This window comes from Bos indicus x Bos taurus, chromosome 17 (genome assembly GCF_003369695.1).
Source record: "Bos indicus x Bos taurus breed Angus x Brahman F1 hybrid chromosome 17, Bos_hybrid_MaternalHap_v2.0, whole genome shotgun sequence".
Classification (NCBI taxonomy): domain Eukaryota; kingdom Metazoa; phylum Chordata; class Mammalia; order Artiodactyla; family Bovidae; genus Bos; species Bos indicus x Bos taurus.
The window spans coordinates 1,037,599-1,057,348 of NC_040092.1; the positions used below are offsets into that span (position 1 = coordinate 1,037,599).

The following is a 19,750-nucleotide window of genomic DNA, read 5'->3' on the forward strand; positions in this document are numbered from 1 at the left end:
GGCTGGATAGTGGTACTCTGAGGAGAGTGGACCCTAGAGCGGGAGGAGGAGAATTCTGCTTTAGCAGACATGTTGAATTCGAGTTCACTGGGTGCCAAAGTAGAGGGCAGGAGTCAGGAGTGCTGGCCATTTAGTGTTGGCAGTCAAGGGATACAGGCGTTTAAAGCCACGAGCCCGGGCAAGATCACCCAGTGCTTGAGTGTAGAGGGAGGTCTGAGGCTTGGCCGGGGGCACCCCAACGTGGTGGTCCAGCCGAGGGAAGAGGCCGAAGGGATCACGAGGGTTTTGGACCTTCGTGCTTGATGGCCACCTGCCCCTGGGTCGCCCAGGAGAGGGGGCTGCAGGCAGTGGGGTCCGGGTGAGCGGTGAGAGGGCGGATAGTGATTGTGGGTGTCCATCTGGAGATGTCGGCCTGGGGCAGAGACGGGGCCAAGGCCGGGTGGCCTTAGGGGCTCCGAGCGGAAGACCTGAGAAGCCAGGTCAGGCCAAGGCGGGTTTGGGAGGGGATGGCGTTGAGCTGCGGCCAGGTAGGCAGGCCAGGTAGGTGGTGCACAGAGAGGTGCAGAGACAACGAGGCTTCGATGCCGAGACTGCCCAGCCTCAGAGCGCAGGAAGCGCCCGCGCCGGGCGGGCGTGCACTCGGGGTGGGGGCGGGGGCAGCCAGGGACCACAGTTCCCGGCGTGCCCAGCGCCTGCTTCCGGGGCGGTTCGGCGACACCCGGAAGTACTTACGGACTTCGTCCGAGGCGCCGCGGTCTGAGGTGTGTTTTTCCCCCGTTTTCTGCGCTCGTTGACCCTGCCGTCGCCATGGGGAAGCGACAGCACCAGAAGGACAAGATGTGAGTTGAGCCGCCACCGCCGGGAGCGGGCTTATCCTCCCCGTGCCCCGCCCCCGAGCCCCTCTAGACGCCGCTTCCCCGGAAGCCTCCGCCGTCCGCGCGGGGCGCCCCCTCAGGCGCGGGTCTCCGGGCTCCAGTCCCCTCGGCTCCCCAGGCTCGCCAGCTCTTCCCTGGCGGGTCTCTTCGGGCGCGGTTGTCGTCCCTCGCCCCCCAATCCGCTCCCGAGCTCCAGCATTTTCCAGTTAAACCCACTTGGGCCCCCCAGCTGCCGTCGAATGTCTTTGGTTTTCTTAACAGCCAGACGATATTCAGGACTGTTTTCCTTTAGATGGACTGGTTGGATCTCCTTTCTGTCCAAGGGACTCCAAGAGTCTTTTCCAAGAGTCTTCTCCAATGGTTTTTCCAGTGGTCATGTATGGATGTGAGAGTTGGACTATAAAGAAAGCTGAGCGCCAAAGAATTGATGCTTTTGAACTGTGGTGTTGGAGAAGACTCTTGAGGGTCCCTTGGACTGCAAGGAGATCCAACCAGTCCATCCTAAAGGAGATCAGCCCTGGGTGTTCATTGGAAGGATGATGCTGAGGCTGAAACTGCAGTACTTTGGCCACCTGATGCGAAGAGCAGACTCATCTGAAAAGACCCTGATGCTGGGAAAGATTGAGGGCAGGAAGAGAAGGGGACGACAGAGGATGAGATGGTCGGATGGCATCACCGACTCAGTGGACATGGGTTTGGGTGGACTCCGGGAGTTGGTGATGGACAGGGAAGCCTGGCGTGCTGCGTTCCATGGGGTCGCAGAGAGTTGGACACGGCTGTGCGGCTGAGCTAACTGAATGGCGAGATGAGGACGATCTGTGTCGACCTGTGGTTTTCCGCTTCCCTTTTGACCCCACTTCAGTCAGCATCTGCCCCCGTTGCTCCTGTGGGGCTCCCTCAACTCCGGTGGGGCTCCATCCGGGGGTCAGCTCTCCGTCCTCGCTTCCTAGGGTGCACCTGACTACCTCTCTCCCTCTGAAGCCCTTCCTCGGTGTCTGGGGCACCACTCTCTGTTTTCGGGTTTCTTCAGAGAGGGTGCTCTCTGGGTTCCCTCTGCTGGGTCCTCCCCTTCCCAGACCTCCTAGGTCTCCTCCCCGCGTCTCCTCTGTATTTTACATCCTCCTCGGGTGATGGCTCCAGCCTGGCTTACAACACCGCCCCTGGAAGATCTGATGGGCTTGTGGAGTTCAGTGAGTGAGCCCTGCTGTGGAAGGAACTTTTTGCTCGTGGAAGGGACTTTTTTTTTTTAAACCTTTTTATTGAATTTGTACCAGTATTGCTTCTGTTTGATGGTTTGGTTTTTTGGCAGCAAGGCATGTAGGATCTTAGCTCCTCCACCAGGCACGGAACCTGCACCCCCTTCATTGAAAAGCAAAGAGGAACTCGTTCACTGTCAGCACTTGAGCCTGCTCTTCCCATTTTCCCCTCCTAGTGGTCACACCCTGGCTCCTTCGCTGGGGTCAGAAGCCTGGGAGTCTCCCTCTGGCTCCTGTCCCTCAGTAAGTCCTGGCACGTCCAGGAGCTGACCGTGTCTTGCTGGTCCCCCCATCCTCTCAGGTGGAGATTTTGCTGCTCCGTCTTGGACCTTTGTAGTTGCTCTTCGATCGGTTTCTGCTGCCTCCTGCTTGGCCCTCTGCACACCACAGCCAGAGTGACGCTTTGAGGACTCAGGGCCCTGTCAGAATCCCCCCAGCGCCTTCCCATCCCGCTTGAATCCAATCCAGAGTTCTCCCATGGCCCTCGAGGACCCTGGTGATGCGACCACCCCCAAGTCTCTGTCCTCAGCAGCCCCTACCTCCGGGCATGCACGGTCCCTCTACCTGGAAAGCTCTCCCCCCGGGTCTTCATGTGACCAGCCACTTCTCACCGTTAATCTTACTGTTAAATTGAGTTCGTTGGCTCAGGAAGACCGTCTGGGTTTGCTCACGGGTTTGTGTATGGCCCGTGTCTGTGTTCTGTTGTGGTTATCACAGTGTGTCCGACACATGGCAGGTGTTTAATAAGCATTTGCCAAGTGAGCCAAGTGACTCGGTCATCAGTTTCTTTCCAGAGACTCTGTCTTCATGAAAGTGCTTCTGTCTCTTCAGGTACATCACTTGTGCTGAATACACTCACTTCTATGGTGGCAAGAAGCCAGGTAAGGTGTGGAACCCCCCTGTTCCCTTTGGGTGTGTGGCGCAGTTAAAGGGTGGTGCCTCGCTGTAGAGTGAGCCTGTGAACGTTAGCAAGAGGGCGGACGCTGCAGTGCATAGGCGGGCGGGGGACGCAGCTCACAGGAGAGGCGGCACGCTAAGCGCTGGAGGAGGTGTTCGGGCTTGGTGGCGGCTTCTTTCTCTCTGGCTGTGACGGGCTGTGTTGCTGCGAGTGGGGGCGACTCTTCCTGTGGAGCTGGGGCTCGGTAGTTGTGGTGTGGGTTTGGAAGCCCCGCGGCAGGTCACATCTTCCCAGACCAGGGGTGAACCTGTGTGTCCTGCGTTGGCAGGTGGATTCTTAACCACTGGACCACGAGGGAGGCCTTTTTTCTTAATGTTGGTGATTTTTTTTCTTTTAAACATAGGTTAAAATAGTGTCTGGTCTATCAGTTAGTAATGCAGAGGACGCAGCACCCGCAGCCGTCGTGGCTGCTGTCAGAAGAGCACCCTCCCGCTCGCTGCCGGCCCGGAACTGGCAGGCCTGCTGGGAGAGCAGAGCCGGGAGGGGCCCGGGCCGGGGTTAGCCTGCACTGTGCCGTGGGAGGATCCCCCGTGGGGTGTTCTCTTTCCTCCAGGCTCCTTCTTGGTGTGTTTTGGTTCTGTCTGTTTTAGACCACAGCAGTTTTTGCAGTACGTAATTTACGTCAACGTTTTCTTTTCTTTCTTTCTCTTTTTTTTAATCAGGCTTTACTATTCCTATTAAAGTATAATGGAGCTACGATACTATATTTCTTCCAGGTGTACAACACAGTAATCTGATACTTCTCTACTTTGCACAGAAAACCCAAAACAGGCCCAGTAGCCATCTGTCGCCACGCACAGTTACTAGGATGCTAGCTGCAGCCCATGCTGTTAGGTTTCGTTCTTACGACTTACACGCGCTTTTAATTTTTATTTGTTTATGTATTTGTGTAAAATGTACTTACTCATTTGGCTCTGCTGGGTCTTAGTTGTGGAACGTGGGATCTAGCTTCTGACCAGAGTTGGAACACGGATCCCCCTGCACTGGGGACATGGAGTTTTAGCAGCTGCACCACCAAGTCCCAACATGCACTTTTTCTTAAAATGTAGCTGACTTGTTGGAGCACATTTGTGAAATTCTTTACGGAATAATTATCTTTCCCGACCTTTGTTTTCATCTCACACAGATGTCCCACAAACAAATTTCCGTCGTCTGCCTTTCGACCACTGCAGGTAAGAGTTGGGAGAGCTTCCCCTGTCTCGCACGAGTGTTCTGGGGTGCTCCCCTTTGTGACAGTGAATCTGATCCCCAGAGTTGCCGGAGTGGCTTCTGTCTGCGTCCTCCGCTCGGCTCTTCCCTGGGGCCAGAGAAAGGACCCAGCAGTGGAGAGAGCTGGGTGGCTTTCTAGCCAGGCCGTTGTCTTTAGCCCGGTGCTCACCTCCCAGGGCGGTGTGCTCTGTCCTCAGGGCACCCGCCGGTCCAGAGAATCCGTGCTGGGCGGGCTGAGCTCCCTGGCCCAGGCGTCCCATCCAGGAAGTGGTTTGGCTCTGGGCTCCGGGCTGTCATGCTCTCCTTTTGGTTCCGAGTCTAAGCAGCAGCAGCAGCAATATTCGTGCTACGTGGGCCTCCCTGCCCCCTTTGCTGGGAATGTAGGGCCCTGGGGGGCACGGAGGGGCACTGCTACAGAGTCGATCACAGGCCTTCTCCCCACTGGGCTGCAGGGAGCGCGCAGGGCTGCGGGGCCCCTTGGGCCCGTTTCCCCACATTCGAGCCGTGGTCAGCTCTGTCCTGCACAGGTGTGTCTACACTGCATGCCACCCCCGCCCCCACCGGGTTCTGAATCAGCAGGTCAGGGTGAGCCTTGAGAGCTGGCCAAACTCTCCTGATGACCCCAGCACCGCAGTGAGGCTGGTCACCCAGCTGGCACGGGGCAGGGAGGGGCAGGGAGGCCCCAGTGGAGAGAGAGGGCCTCACCTGCCTCACTTGCTGAGGACGCAGGTGCGGCCTCGGCGTGGGCGGCGGGGTTCTGTCCGCCGCCAGCAGCCTTGTCGTCCGCCTCCTGGGAGTGTGGCCTTGTGAGTGGTTTTGTGGGATCTTTGGTTCCCGGAGCCTCCCAGAGGCTCTGTGTCTTGCCCGGGAGTGTGGTCTTGTGAGTGGTTTTGTGGGATCTTTGGTTCCCGGAGCCTCCCAGAGGCTCTGTGTCTTGCCCATTCTGTAACTCCTGGGGTTCTGGGGGAAGACGTGCCCTTGAGGCCCCATTGGGAGAAGGTGTGTGTTCACGCTGTTGCTGTTGGGAGCTTGCCTCGTCGTTGACTCCTGCTCTGGTCAGTCCCAAGTGGTACCCGGGGCTGGAGGAGAGCCGTGGGCCACAGGGAGCAGCTCCCTGGGGTGGCGTCCAGGGAGGCGAGCCTGGTGCTGCGGGGTCTCCAGGTCCCAGGGCCTGACCCCCGCCGCCTGACACGTGGGAGACAGAGGCACGAACAGCCCAGGTCAGAAGAGCCCTTGAGGGCTCGCGATGGGAGCCCAGGCCAGAGAAGAGGCAGCCCCCAGGCACCGGGCGCCTCCACCTGCGGGTGCCGCTGCCCCTGAGCAGGCCCTCCACAAGGCGGCAGGTGCCCTGCGACCCCTGCCTCCCTGCATCGGAGCTTCCCGGGCACCAGACCTGGCCCGCGTCATGGGCCTGTTCCTTGGGAGTATGCAGGAGCAGTGCCCGCTGCGCAGCGAGGAGTGGGCGGGCCCCCCGACTGCGTCCGGCCGCCCCGCCGGCAGCTCTGGATGGGGAGAGGGCGGCGCCCAGGAGTGACTCCTGCCCCTCAGTCTCTCTCTGGGTGGGGAGGGGGCGGCACCCAGGAGTGACTCCCGCCCCTCAGTCTCTCTCTGCAGCCCTTCGCCTACCCGGTGTGCACCCCGGAAGGTGTCGTCTTCGACTTGCTGTGAGTTTTCCCTTGGCTTCTAAGCTGACGGATGTGGTGAGGTTGCTGGCACCCGCCCGAGACGGGGCAGCGGGAGGGTGTGGGCTGCAGGCAGGGCCTGGGTGAGCCTCTCGGGGACGGGAGGGGCAGCACCGCTCTGGCCTCGGCTGGGGGCCCCCAGCGTTCTGATTCACACTCCCGGCTGCTGGAACGTTGGAGAGCGTGTAGCTTTCACGTCATGAAGGCAGAGCTGTGGCGAGACGCCTGCCTTTCCGGTGCTGCCCTCGGAAGCCTCGTGCCTCGTCCGTGTTCCAACGGAAGCAGGCTTCTGTCGTTCCCCTTGACTCAGTCTCGCTTCAGAAAACGTGGAAAGCGCTGCAGAGTGAAGGGGAGACGGGCGCTGTCAGGCTGGAGCCCTTCTGCCTGGGAGGTGTCTGTGGGAACCTGGTAGAGGCCACACTGCGAGGGCGGTCCCAGATCCATTCCTCACAGTCACAGCGGCAGCTCTCTGCCCCTGTCGTTCAGAACTTCATGGAAGTGTGGTTCTTGAGGCTGGCCCAGCGCTTCCTTGTAGAGCTGTGGCCACACGTGTGTAGGTCTTGCCGTTAGTGTTGTTTATCCGCGTTTGTGCACAACTGCAGTAAACCCCCGAGAGGCCAGCGATGCCTGTGTAGCCAGAAACACTCTTGCTCCCGAGATGAGGCGGAGAGAGGGCAGAGCGGCCCCCAGCTCCCCGGGCAGCCGCCCCCGATCCCAGCCCCCAGCTCTGGCCCGTCGCCGTCTGACGCACTTTGTCTCTTCCTTCAGGAACATCGTTCCTTGGCTTAAGAAGTATGGGACCAACCCCAGCAACGGAGAGGTAGGTGGCCATGCAGGAGCTTTGGTGAGGTCGGCGAACGCTCTGGTGTCACACACGTGCGCGCGGCCCCTCTTCCCCACGCCTGTCCTCCGTGGAGTATGCCCCCCACGTGCCCATGTGTGGATCACACAGTGGCACCCTCCTGCGGGGGCACTGCGGGCTTTGGCATCCTGCTGTTACCAACGCTGGCCAGGCGCACGTGCAGCAGCCCCCAGCCTGCTGGCCCTGGGGCTGTGTTTTCGGCCTGGCAGCTCCTGGCACGCTGCCCTGGAGGAGTCGAAGCCTTCCAGGCTGCTGCTGGTGGGCGTGAAGGGGATTCGGGTCCCAGACCCTAAGAGGTGCTAGGCGTCCCACCCCACTGGGTGATGCTCCTCACGGGCTCTGTGGACGCTCTCCCACTGCTGACGCGCCATGTGTGCCATGCGGGAGAGAACGGGGAACGGTCCCTCCCGCCGCAGCCCTGCACACTGTCACAGGCCTGGGCCCAGTTCCGCTGCACCGGCTGCTCTCCGTTCCCTCGTGGCACGTCTGCGGTTCACTCGCAGCAGGGTGTTAGTGCTGCGGTGCGGGGCCGGCTCTGTTGCGGAGCAGGACCAGGGGCCAGGGTGCTACCCCAGAGGAGGACGGGGGCCTGGGGTTGTCGGGGAGCAGCGCCAGTACCGTGGAGACCCAGGGCGGGCGAGGTGGGGCGGACGGGCTGGGCACACCTGCCCCGAGGGGGCCTTGGCCTTCTTCTGGATGGGAGTTAAGGCGGAGAGAGCTGCTGCCTGCCGCACCGGCCTGGTGGCCTTGGCACCACTTCACGCTAGCTGCTTGTTTATTTTTATTAATTCCGTTTCTTCCAGAAACTGGATGGGAGGTCCCTGATCAAGTTGAATTTTGCGAAGAACAGTGAAGGTGAGTAATCCTTTCCAGACGGCTCGAGGAGTGGCCCGAGGGACCCGCGGCCCCACCTCTCACCAAGTTCTCACCTTTTGAGCAGGCTGGACACTTCCTTTCCATTTCTTAAAAACGTGATGCTGTCTTCCTAGAGGCACAGGTAGTTTAAAGCTGGGAACAGATAAACTCAGACGCCCGACAGCGGCCAGAGGGAAGCTGGAGCTGGAGCTGGAGCTGGAGATGGGCGGCCCACAAACTCGACTCTCGACCTTGAAATCATCAACTAAGATACAAGGCCAAGAGGGTGCTCTCTAGATGAAGAGTAGTAAAATATTTAAAAAGGCACAGTTGAGGGGATGAGCCCTCACTGTGGGGCACTTGGGCATTGTGGGCTGAGCTGGGCCCTGGGGGCACAGGCCCTGCCCGGCTGTGGCTCTGGTCCAGGTATCACTAGAGATGGAGCTGCTCAGGCTGCGGCAGGTGGGTGGCTGGGCTGGGGGGCGGGGGCTCTCGGGCTCTCTCCACTCAGCTCAGCATTGGTTGTCCGCCCCAGCCCAGTGCTGGGTCCTGCTCTGCACCCCTGCGTGCCCTCCACTGTTGCTTGGTGGACGCTGTGTTGAGGCAGCCTCCATGAGCACTGACCTTGTTCTCAGTTTGTTATGGGCTGGGGCGTGTGCAGGTGCCCTGGTGGAGAGCAGGGTCAGGATTTGCTGGCGGGTGGGTTCTGGGGATGCGTGGAGGCCGGCCAGCCCCCAGCAGGTGCAGACGGCAGTGAGGAGCCAGCCGGCCTTGGCGGCCTGGACAGTCTGTGGGTGCCGGGGAGCTCCCTGCTCTGAGAGTGGCTCCTTCACAAGCGTTCACTGAGTGCCTGCCTGCCGCATGCAGACGGCACGGGCCAGGCCTCTGTTGAGATGAGAGGGAGGGGGCTTTGGAAATGAGGTCACTGCAGTGGGTCAGACGCGCCCTGTCATGGGGTCAGAGGTGAAGTGGGCCAAGGGAGAGGGTCTGGGGGCCGGCTGATGGGGTTCGAGAGGGAGTCTGCAGACAGGTGAGACATGAGGGGGCCTGTGGGGAGAGCGCTCCAGGCAGAGGCCCAGGCGGGACAGGCCCTGCGGCACGGGGTCCGCTGTTACTTGCACGGTGTGAGTGGAGCAGGGGCGGGGGCTGTGGTCTGGGGCCAGCTGAGGCAGGGAGCCCAGCAGTGTCTCGGGCTCTGGACAGTCACTGGAGGGCTCAGAGATTCGAGCAAGAAAGATCTGACCCAACTTGTTTTTTTTTTAATTACTTATTTGGCTGTGCCGTGTCTTAGTTGGAGCACGTGGCATCTAGTTCCCGGACCAGGGATTGAACTTGCATTGGGAGCGCAGAGTTTTAGCCAATGGACCCCCAGGAAATCCCCCTCAACTGTGCCTTTTTAAATCTTTTACCACTCTTGATCTAGAGAGCGCCCTCTTGCCTTGTGTCTTACCTGATGATTTCAGGGTCGAGAGAGTCGAGTTTGTGTGCCGCCCGTCTCCAGCCCCAGCTTCCCTCCAGCCGCTGTCGGGCGTCAGTTTATCTGTGCTCCCGCTCCGCTGTGTCAGTGCCTTCGTGCCAGTTCACGCTTACATATTTGAGTGTGTCTCTAAAAGCTAGGGACGTAAGAAATGAGCCCACTCTCGTCGTACCTAGAAAGTTAATGTGAATTTTTTAGTGTCAGATATCCAGCCAGTGGTCCAGTTTCCAGAATGCCATTGTAATTATTTTTTGCAGTTTTGAGGTCAGGGTTCTTAGAGTTCATAGAACTCCAGATCTCTCATCTCTACGTGTCCCCCTTGCTGCAGCGTCCTGTGGAGACTGACCTGCACAGGCTCCCCTGGGGTTGGGGGGCAGCGGGGCAGGGAGGGGCGCCGGAGGGTCAGGACGGGGCAGGGTCTGAGAGGGGCTGTGGTGGGGTGTGCGGGGCTGACTGGTCGAAGGGGCAGCAGGCAGGTGGGGAAACAGGCTGGTCCCCAGGGCAGAGGGTGGCTGGGTGGGCTGGGGCTGACGCCAGGGCCGTCCTGCACGGGGTGGAGTTCCTGCTCTCGGAGGAGGGGCCTGGGCAGCCCCTGGGGAGGCCCCCCCAGGCCTGCTGCCACGGGGTTCCTGCTCCCTTTCTCTGACCCCACACCCCCACCCCACCCCTGCGCCCTCCCTGACCCCGCTCCACCCCTGCACCCTCCCTGACCCTGCCCCGCCCCTGCGCCCTCTCACCAGGGAAGTACCACTGCCCGGTGCTCTTCACCGTGTTCACCAACAGCAGCCACATCGTGGCCATCAGGACCACCGGCAACGTCTACGCCCACGAGGCAAGTCGTCACGGGCCCTGGTGGGGGCACTGGGGGGGGTGGGCCTGAGTCCCCGGAGGTCCCGGGCTAAGAACCACCGATCAAGCAAGGGATGGTGGCCTGCCTATGGCCTCCAGGCCTGGACCAGGCAGCTCTACCCACTGAGCGGGTCCTAGTTCCCAGGCCCTGCAGGCCTGCAAAGACCTTGGAGGGAGCCCAGCTCCAGGCCCTGCCTGGGGCACGTAGGGCTGGCGTTCCTGCTCTGGGCCTGCAGCCTGTGGGTTTTCACGCTCACCCCTGGAGCTTGGCCCCTTGGGGCTCTGGGGTCATGGGTTGGGATTGGGTGGAGATGGGCGGCTGGTTGGGAGCAAGATAGCAGGGACCCGCCTGGGGCCTAGGAAGGGCCCGCCCTCCTGAAGGCACACTCTGGTCCCCTCCTTTGCCCTTCTGTGCTCCCGGGTGGGCTCTGGGCTGCAGGCTGCGGGGAGGCACTGTGACCGTGGCCTTCCTCCTGGCTGTAGGCGGTGGAGCAGCTGAATATCAAGGCCAAGAACTTCCGAGACCTGCTGACGGACGAGCCCTTCTGCCGACAGGACATCATCACCCTGCAGGTGATCACCCTCCTGGCTCCCTGCCTGTGCAGCCTGGCAGAGCCGCTCCCAGCCATGGGTCACCCCAGGCCTCTGTACAGGCTGCCGCCGCAGTCTGGGGCTCCTGGCTCCCTGCGGGGGCTGCCCCCAACTCATCTCTGCCCCCAGAGCGCCTCCAAGTCGAGGCCGTCCCTTTTCAAGCCTGAGGGCTGGGGCAGGTGCCCAGGACCCAGGGCGAGCCTAGAGCACGCCTGTCTGTGTCCCGAGAGCCCCGAGTGGGCTCATGAGAGTCACGGACGCAGAAAATCAGGGGGCCTGGTCCTCCTGTGGCTCGTCCTGTTATGACCTGAGGCCAGTGCACGGCCCTCCCCCGGGGTGGGCCCTCTGGCCCCGGGCAAACTGTGGGGTCCGCCTGGCAGCTGACTGTAGGGGGTGGCCGGTGGGAGGTGTTGGGAGGCATCCTGTGTCCTGTGCTGACGGCTGGGGGCGTGCTTGGCTGTGAGCGGGCAGGTGTGCAGCTGGGGAGGGGTTTGCAGCCCCGTCTCCACCCGCCCCTGCCGACCCCCGGCCTCTCCCCAAGCCCAGGCCCCTGCCCGGCCCCTGCCTCCTCCTGCCCAGCAGCTGTGTGGCCCAGGACGTGCCGGGTTCACTGCCAGACACATTCTTTGTGCCACAGGACCCCACGAACTTGGACAAATTCAACGTTTCCAATTTCTTTCACGTTAAGAATAACATGAAAATAATTGACCCAGGTACGTACAGCCTGGCTACCCAGGGGCGAGGGGCTTGGGGAGCAGAGCCAGCACCCCTGGGGGATGCTCCCCACCCCTCGGCAGAGTCAGGGGGTCCCAGCCTGCTCTGCACAGGCCTTGTGTGTCTTGAGCTGCCGTGCCGTCCTGGGCTGGATGAGCAGGGCCCCGGGGCCTTGGTGTGTGGGGACCAGCTGGGCCATCAGGACGTGGCCACAGGCCCCGCAGGGCTGCTTCCTCTCCTGCGTCCCTGGGGCCTGGGTCGCCCTCTCCATGCCCCTCAGAGATGGTCCGTTTCTCACTGCAGGGCTGGGCCAGGCCGTGTGTGATGGCCGCCGGGGGGCAGGAGGGCCCCAGGAGGGGTGGCAGTGTGACATGGGGCTGTGACCCCGGGGTGTGGCTGGGGCGACGGCCTAGCCCCCGCTCTCTCCACGGGCTTCCCGGGGCTGTCGTGACCCGGAGGCTGTGATGGACGGAGGCGCTGGTTGCCCTGGCCTCGTGCCCGGCCGGGCTCTCAGTGGCTCTGGCCCGCTGTGCCCTCACGGCGTCTGGGGACGGCACTGGGCCTCGGCTGCTCAGGACCACCGTGCCGTCTCTAGATGAAGAGAAGGCCAAGCAGGACCCGTCTTACTATTTGAAAAACACGAACACGGAGACGCGGGAGACGCTGCAGGAACTCTACAAGGAGTTCAAAGGGGACGAGGTGCTGGCGGCCACCATGAGGGTCCCCGAGAAGGCGAAGGTGGACAAGCTGAACGCCGTGAGTGGGGGCGCTGCCCTGCCTGGCCGCACTCCTGGGGTGCGGTGCTGGGGAGGGCTGCCGGCAGCCTCCGTGGTTCCTCACCACAGAGCAGCTGGGGTGTGGGCAGGCATGGCCCTTCGGAGCTGGCCACTCAGAGCCAGAGTGACCCCGGGGTGCCGAGCTGCCGGGGAAGGGGGGCAGGTGGTCCCGGGGTGCCTGCCGCTGGCCTCACCTGCATGTCCCACCCCCGTCCTTGTGCTTGGCCCTGGGTCCCCGTTGGCCGTGCGGGCACTGCGACTCGTGCCCTGGCCTGTTGGGCCCTCAGCCGCCCCTGCCCCTACCACGCGGGGCCTGGGGGACTGGGGCGGGGAGACCCCCTTTACACAGCCGGACAGGAAGGCAGGTGTGCTAAAGACAAGGGTGTGTTGTTCATGATTTTCTCTAACACAGCAGCTCTTAGTGTTTTGATGCATTTTCTTCTGATTGGAAGAAATCTCTTTGTGTGTTTAGAAGGAAAAAAACGTTTTATCGTGGATGATTTTTTCCTGTAGGAACTTGAAACCTTTAAAAGGGCGCTCGAGTGCCTAGTGCTCTGAACCCTAGAGGCGCCCGCGCTGCCTGGCGCGCTCTTCCAGGTTTCACCTAACACGAGGCTTGGCAGCCAGGCCTTCGGCGCAGTTGAAGCCAAGGGTCGCGGCCAGGCTCTCCCTGGGCCCTGCAGGAGAGGCCAGCGTGGGTGGGCGTACTGTTCGCCCAGGAGAGCCCCTGGCATCCGGGGGTGGTGGAGGGAGGTGAAAGGCAGGCCCGGGGTAGAGGGGCGGCCCCCGTGCTGAGCACCGGTGTGGTTTCCCCGCAGGCCCACTACTCCACCGGGAGGGTCAGCGCCTCCTTCACGTCCACTGCCATGGTTCCCGAGACCACACACGAAGCAGGTAGCACCTGGCCCCACTCCTTGTCTGTGGCGGCCGAGCACAGGTGTCCCCCCTGCCTGCCTTGGCTCTGTGGGCTTGCCAGCAGCTCGCCAGTGGTCAGGCGGGGACAGGCCCTTTCGAAAGTGGGCTTGTGTCTGGGTGGGGGGCGTCCATTTGGAGGCTCCCCTGAGGGGCCGCCCCGCCCAGGCCCCAGCGCCCTCCCCTCTGCTGGTCTTGGCTGGTCAGGGCCCACCGTCCCCCAGCCCCCTCCTCCTCTCCCCTTGTCGGCCCCCGGTGCCCGCCTTTCCCCTGGGTCCCCAAGCCCGGACAGGCGGGCAGCTCAGGCGTCTCCTCGTAGCGGCCATCGACGAGGACGAGCTGCGCTACCAGTTCGTGAAGAAGAAGGGCTACGTGCGGCTGCACACTAGCCTGGGCGACCTCAACCTGGAGCTGCACTGCGACCTGGTGCGTGGGTGCCCCCCTGGGAGCCCAGTGCGGCCGCGGGGTGGCCGGGCTCGCCACGTGCACTGGCCGAGGCCCGTCTGCGGGCCCCGGGAGCCCTTCCCCCCGCCGAGGCCGCCGTGTGACTCGTCAGGGCCCTTGGCCTGTTTCAGACGCCAAAAACCTGTGAGAACTTTATCAGGCTCTGCAAGAAGCGATACTACGACGGCACCGTCTTCCACCGGTCCATCCGCAACTTCGTGGTGAGTGCCGGCGCTGGCTGCCCCGCCCGGGTGCGGAGTCCTCCCCACGCAGGTGCTGAGCCCTGGTGCCTGGGGGCCTTCTCGGGCCCAGCCCAGCTGGCCACATCGAGCTTGTGGGGGAGATCCCATTGTCCCCAGCAGAAGCTGGGGGCTCACGGCGGGGCTCCTCACTGGCGTGCTCTTCCCGCAGATCCAGGGAGGCGACCCAACAGGCACCGGCACAGGTGGGTGTTGGCGCTGGGCCCGGGCGCCAGCTGCACCGAGGGCCGTGAGGGGAGGGCGTGGGGCCCCAGACCCACGGCCTACGGCCTCCAGCCCCGTTTCCTCGCTCTGCGCTGGTGGTGAGGCCTCCTTGGGCCCCCGGGGCCCCCGCCTGGCAGCAGACCTAGGGGCCCAGGGACAGGGGTGGGCTCTGCCCCGGGGGCTGCTCCTCCAAAGCCCCCCAGCCTGCTGGCCGCTTGGGCCAGCCCACCGTCTCTCATGTGGAGTTTACCCTGAGGGCCTGTGGCTGGGGCTCCCGGGCAGCTGGGGCTCCTGGGCAGCTGAGGGTGGGGGCCCTGGGGCAGCGAGGTTTCTGGGCTACCTGGGTCACGGTCATCCTGCTGCCCTGGCCTCTCTTCCAGGCGGGGAGTCATGCTGGGGGAAGCCCTTCAGAGACGAGTTCCGGCCCAACCTCTCGCACACGGGCCGCGGGGTGCTCAGCATGGCCAACTCGGGACCCAACACCAACAAGTCGCAATTGTGAGTTGATGGGGGCAGTGGGCAGGCGGCGGACTCCGCGGGCTGTCGGCCTTGCCCAAGGTCATGCCCACCTACGTCCGTCGAGCCAGGAGGCCGCCCCACGCTCAGGTGCTGCCTGCTGAAGGCTGACCTTGTTAGCAGGAGGCGGGGGCACCCGGGGCTGCTGCAGGAGGCTGCACCGCAGCCTCCCCCGCTGCCTCCCCACGGCAGTCCCTGGGAAGGAGGAGTTTAAACACGCTGACTGCTTAGCTGCCTCCTAGCTGCTTGCGGCAGGTGTTACAGTCCGCGGGGAGGTGGGGTGTGCGCTTGGGCCTGCAGTGGAGTCCGCCTCTTGTGCAGGGTCCCGGTTGTGCCTTCGTGAGTGTCTGGGAAGCCATGGGGGCACAGGGCGTGTCTGAGTGGTCCGGTGTCTCTGAGCCGCCTCTCCATGGGTGAACAGGGCCTTGCTGCTGCCCGACGGTGAGGATGCCCATCGGCCTGGCATGGCTTGTTGGCCCCTGGCCGTCTTAGGCACCAGTGGAGCAGGCCAGGCCTCATCCAGTGGGCGGGTTTGGTTATTCTCGTCTAAACGTAGAAGAGTGTGCAGAACTCAGGGTCTCAGGCCAGAAGGAAGGGTGGCGACCAAACCCGGGGGACTTGTCCCAGTGGTTTTCCCTGGACCTACCTCAGCGGGGCCCCTGGGGAGCGGCCCACAGAAGAGGGACCTCCCGCCGACCACGAGGAGGGCCTTCGGGCCACCCTCGACGCCAGCGTCTGTGGGGCCTACAGCGTTCCCCGAGGGCGGTCCCCGTGCTGTTTCCTGTCTGCTTTGCTGAGTTGCTTATCCTCCGACGTGGACGTGATTCCAGTCGGAGCCGTGTGGCGTGTTTTAGAGGATCAGGCAGCGTGAGAGCCTCCAGGTGGGGACGTGCCTCGGCTTTCCAAGGACGTCTTGTATCTTTTTAATGTGACTTCACAGTTCCTGCCCACGGGTGCCCTGCCTTCCTGCGGACAGCTGCTCCTGGAGGGTTTTGTGGTTTGGGACAGCTTGGAAATGGAGCTTCTCTTTCCTCATTCTGGGGTGGTGGTCGCTCACGTAGAGGAAACTACCGGGTCCATCTAGGTCACGGGGGGCGCAGTTGCCGAGTGGCGTCTATCCGGGTCCTTATCTGAGAGAGTCAAGGCTTTGTGGACACTTGTGTTCTCAGCTTGAGGGGTGGGTGGACTCGGGTCCCTCCGGATGGGCTGTGCGGGGCCGGTGAGCAGCGTTGTCACCTGATTCGGCTCCCGGGCCTGCTTTTCCAGGCGAGGTTTCGGAGTTTGTGTGTTCCTGGGACATCTGTCCCTGGGGTCGTGTGTTTTCCTCCTGTAGGCTGTGGGTGCAACCCTGAGGGGTCAGCCTCTCTGCCGTGTCCGTGTGTCTGTCCCAGCTGAGACTGTGGACAGTGCACTGGCCCATGTGGGAGCTTGGCCTGGGGGCACTGAGGCAGGCGGGTAGGGAGGCATGGGCTCTCCCTGACCACCCCGTCCTTCCCCAGCTTCATCACCTTCCGCTCCTGCGCTTACCTGGACAAGAAGCACACCATCTTCGGGCGGTAAGGCTCTGGACAGGGTCTGTGTTGGGGGTGGGTGGCCGCCTCCCCCAGGCCAGGCCTGTGCCCCCTTGTCCGGTCTGTGCGCAGGTTGCAGGGGTGACCCTTAGACCCAAGACCTGCCCCCCGCAGGCTCTCCCTTTGCAGTCCCAAAGCTCAAAGCTGGGCCATGTCCTGTCTCTCCACCTTTTGTCCAGGACTCGGTGTTCACCCTTAGCGCCGAGTCCTCTGCAGACGTGTGTGTGGTTGGGTCCTGTCAGTCTGTGCTGGCAGCCGGCCCACCTGCTCACAGTCTGTGCCCCAGTCTGCAGGGGTGCCTCGCGTTCAGGGGTGCTCGTGCCGGGCACGTTCTCAGGTGCCCCGTTGCCCTGCTGCAGGGTTGTTGGGGGCTTTGACACACTGACGGCCATGGAGAACGTGGAGAGTGACCCCAAAACTGACCGCCCTAAGGTATGTGCCTCAGAGCAGAGGGCCCTCCCCTTGGGCTTGGAGCTGGGTGGGCGGCGGCAGGTGGGGGGCCTGCTCATGCCCACCTCCCCGCCAGGAGGAGATCCGGATTGATTCTACCATCGTGTTCGTGGACCCCTACGAAGAGGCCGATGCTCAGGTGAGGAGAGGCCTGGGGGGACGGCTGTGCCCGCGGCCGGCCCTGTTCTGTCCCCGGAGCCCCGCCTGGGCCAGCACTCGAGCCCGCCTCCGCCCGGCCCCCACAGATCGCCGAGGAGCGCAGGAAGACGCAGCTGGAGGCAGCGGCCCCTGAGAGCACGGCCAAGAGTAGCCAGTCCCCGCAGGGGAGCCAGGGCCCCCAGACGTACCGCCAGGGGGTGGGCAAGTACATCAGCCCGGCAGTCACGTGAGTTTCCCCAGTGCCCACGCCCCGCGTCCTGGGGTCAGAGCCTGTCAGTGGGGATCAGACGGAGGCTCCAGGACTGCACTGTCAACTGGGAGGGAGCTGGGGAGTCGGGACCCATGCGGCCCTGTGACGTGCAGGGGCTCCTCGCTGGGGGCCCGTGGGCACATGGCAGCTCGTGTTCACTGTGCCCCCCAGGAAGCGGGTAGCAGAGGAGGAGCCGTCCACCAGCGCAGCTGTCCCTGTGGCCAAGAAGAAGCCCAGCCGCGGCTTTGGGGATTTCAGCTCGTGGTAGCAGCCGGCCGCTGTGCTGGATCCGGTAGGGACTCGGGGCTGGGTGCGCGGAGCCGACTGTCTGCCCTTCAATAAAGCTCTGGCTGCTGCCCGAGTCCTCTCCTGGCTCCCTCCCTGGGCAGGTGGCTTGGCCCGGCCCTGTCTGCCATCTCGGGCTTCCGGCCGTCTTCTGATCCCCGTGCCCCCGCCAGTCACCTCAGGGTGGCCGGTCCACTTGGTGTGGTCCTCCAGCCAGTGGTCACCTGGGACCTCAGACCAGACCTTCTGACTCGGGGGGTACAGCCTCGACGTTCCGTTCAAAAACCTTTTCTCCTCTTGCTTGGGTTCACTGGGCCTACCCAGCCCCAGGGCTGCTCCCTCTGCTGTCAGGACAGGGGGCTCCCACTGTCTTGTCCGGGGCTGAGCGGGGGCCCTACCCTGGGACCCGGGCTTGTGCTCACACTGACTGGTGCCCTGCGCAGGGGGTCCTCTCCCAGCTGAGGAGCCGCAGAGCCCGTCCTTCCCACGTCGCCCCCTGCAGCCCTCCCCCTGAACATGGCCCTCAGCTTCCAGAAGCACCACAGACGCTCAGGACAGCCGCCTCCCAGGACCACGTCTGCTCTCACTGGGAGGCCCACAGCCTCCCTGCAGCCCTCGCCCACTCTCAGCCCTGAGCTGCCGGGTCAGCACGGCTGCCCCCCGCCAGGCTCCGTGCCCACTTCTGTCCCGTCTCTCCTCACCCGAAGCCTCATGGCAGCGAATGCAGCCAGCTCTCGCTTCCAGAAGGTACTGTGGCTCTTCCCATCTCTGCTGCTGGGCCCGGGCCCACAGGTCCACACACATGGTGGCGCCTCCCCCGCTGGAGGCCCACTGGGACTCCTCTGAGGCCTGTGACTGTCCGCGGGACCTGGGCTCCACAGGGACTGTCCAGCCCCACGCCTGTGGCCAGGCCGCCCTCCCCCGTCTTCAGGACCGGGCGCCAGCTCCTCCTCAGCTGGGAACTGCTGGGCAGCTCACTCAGTCCTTGGGAGCCGGGGTCACGGGTAGGAGGTGTGCGGGGCGCTCGCCTGAGGCTCCTGGAACGGGGCACCCCGCCCGCATCAGCTCTTGAGGAGGGAAGCCGCCGCGGGCCCCTCACTGCCCTGCCAGACCGCCAGACCATCGATGCTGCTGACCAGGAGGCAGCGAACGTTGCAAGCTTTATTTTGGAAGCTCACGCAGACAGAGCATGGAGGGCCGGACACGGGCGGTCCTGCTTGGGGAGCACGCCTTTGGGCTGGCCTGGGCTTCTGTCTGTCCGTCCATCCATCCAGCGGCCGGGGCCACCTGCCCTGACGGAAGGCCAGCCACCCCGGGCTGCAGACCCACAGCTCCACAGAGGGGACAGGCCCGGCCCACCCAGAGCCTCTGACGAGGGAGGGTTTACATCTGAGCTGCAATTGTACTTTCCTAGATGTTAAAACATTTAGATTGTGTAAGTCCCTGCTGAAGGCATCAGGTAAAGTAAAGGACTTATGAAACAGTTCCCATTTCTGATTCCTCCTGTTAGCTGACAGATGTCATCAAGAGTAAGCATTTAGGTATAAAAATACTATATATGTATACTTATATATACACGTAGGTATAAAACAGCCAGAGCTAAACCACGTTTCTAAAGTAAACGTGCAAAGGACACTACGTGGTGGACTTAAACACATTTATAATCCTGGTGTCACCGCCCACTCTTCCCAAGGAAAAAAATATCTTAAATAATTTAAATAAAAGTCACGGGGTAATAGCTAGCCTTGTAGGAACTTAAAGGGGACGTCCAGCACTTGACCCACACGTCTGGCTGTGGCCTCAGGAGCATTTGTCCTTGAAGCCACTCACGGTCAGTTTGTTTGGTTTTGAAAGGAGCTCGGGTTTTGCAGAAGACCCACAAGGAAAGCGGCTGAGAGCCTTGGTTGGTGTCAGCTTCAAAGCCGTCCCGCACCACGGGGAAGAAGGCTGCCGCGCCCCCAGAGACGGCCCAGAACACACGGGCCACGTGTGAGTGCAGTGGACACGGGAGCCGCAGGAGGCTCCTCAGCGTCCAGAAGCATCTGCTGGAGAAGCGTCTGGCCGCCGGCTGAGGCTTGGGGAGGGGTGCCGGCTCAGGCTGGCTCTCAGGGGTTTGGACTCAGCCCTCAGGGCAGGCGCCCGCTAAACCTTCAAGGGGCTCTGCTGGGAGGCGGCCGGCTGGGCACCCTCGTGGATGACCCAGTACCCGGGGGTGGTCCAGGCTGTGGGTCAGAGGGTGCCCATCGGAAGCTCACCTGATCCTGGAGCACCAGCCGGGGCTCTGGCTCAGGGGAGAGCCCCCCGTCTCCAGTTTGTGGCCGTGGGATTGTGGAGCCAGGGTCCTGGGTGTCTCAGGGCCCAGCGAGCACGCTGAAGGCCTCTAGACGCGTCGAGGGGCAGGCCGGGCTCACCGGCCAGAGGGCCTTTTGGCCTCCACTCTCCGCAGACTGGCCAGAAGCCACATGCAGCCCAGCCCTGCAAAGGCCCAGTGCATGGGAACTCGAGCAGAAGCAGGGCAGGCTGGGGCCCCCAAACAACCGGAGTTTACACCTGTCTTGCATCTGGAACCTTCTGTGGAAAACGTGAAAACAGTGG

General features: G+C 62.9%; 1 protein-coding gene across 3 annotated transcripts; it reads left to right on the top strand.

Moving 5' to 3' along the window:
- Window positions 1-705: 705 nt before the first annotated feature.
- Window positions 706-18,745, top strand: PPIL2 (peptidylprolyl isomerase like 2). Of its 3 annotated transcripts, XM_027566121.1 has the most exons (21): window positions 710-839; window positions 2,963-3,012; window positions 4,216-4,261; window positions 5,900-5,962; window positions 6,749-6,800; window positions 7,646-7,697; window positions 9,915-10,006; window positions 10,507-10,596; window positions 11,252-11,327; window positions 11,924-12,084; window positions 12,923-12,998; window positions 13,336-13,442; window positions 13,592-13,681; window positions 13,872-13,905; window positions 14,305-14,422; window positions 15,940-15,996; window positions 16,371-16,443; window positions 16,538-16,600; window positions 16,707-16,846; window positions 17,042-17,162; window positions 17,599-18,745. In XM_027566121.1, the coding sequence occupies exons 1-20, from the start codon at window positions 808-810 to the stop codon at window positions 17,136-17,138; spliced, it is 1,569 nt and encodes a 522-aa protein (XP_027421922.1). In that variant the 5' UTR covers window positions 710-807; the 3' UTR covers window positions 17,139-17,162; window positions 17,599-18,745. The 3 variants fall into 3 exon arrangements, with proteins under 3 accessions (XP_027421924.1, XP_027421922.1, XP_027421925.1); XM_027566123.1 differs by having other exon boundaries at window positions 706-839; window positions 17,042-18,638; XM_027566124.1 differs by lacking the exon at window positions 5,900-5,962.
- The last annotated feature ends 1,005 nt before the right edge of the window (window positions 18,746-19,750 follow it).

Coding starts and splice junctions, on each gene's coding strand:
- PPIL2 (XM_027566123.1), top strand. CDS start 808: ATGGGGAAGCGACAGCACCAGAAGGACAAGAT. Junction 10,007..10,506: donor GCAACGTCTACGCCCACGAG/GCAAGTCGTCAC, acceptor TCCTGGCTGTAG/GCGGTGGAGCAGCTGAATAT. Junction 13,443..13,591: donor TGGAGCTGCACTGCGACCTG/GTGCGTGGGTGC, acceptor GGCCTGTTTCAG/ACGCCAAAAACCTGTGAGAA.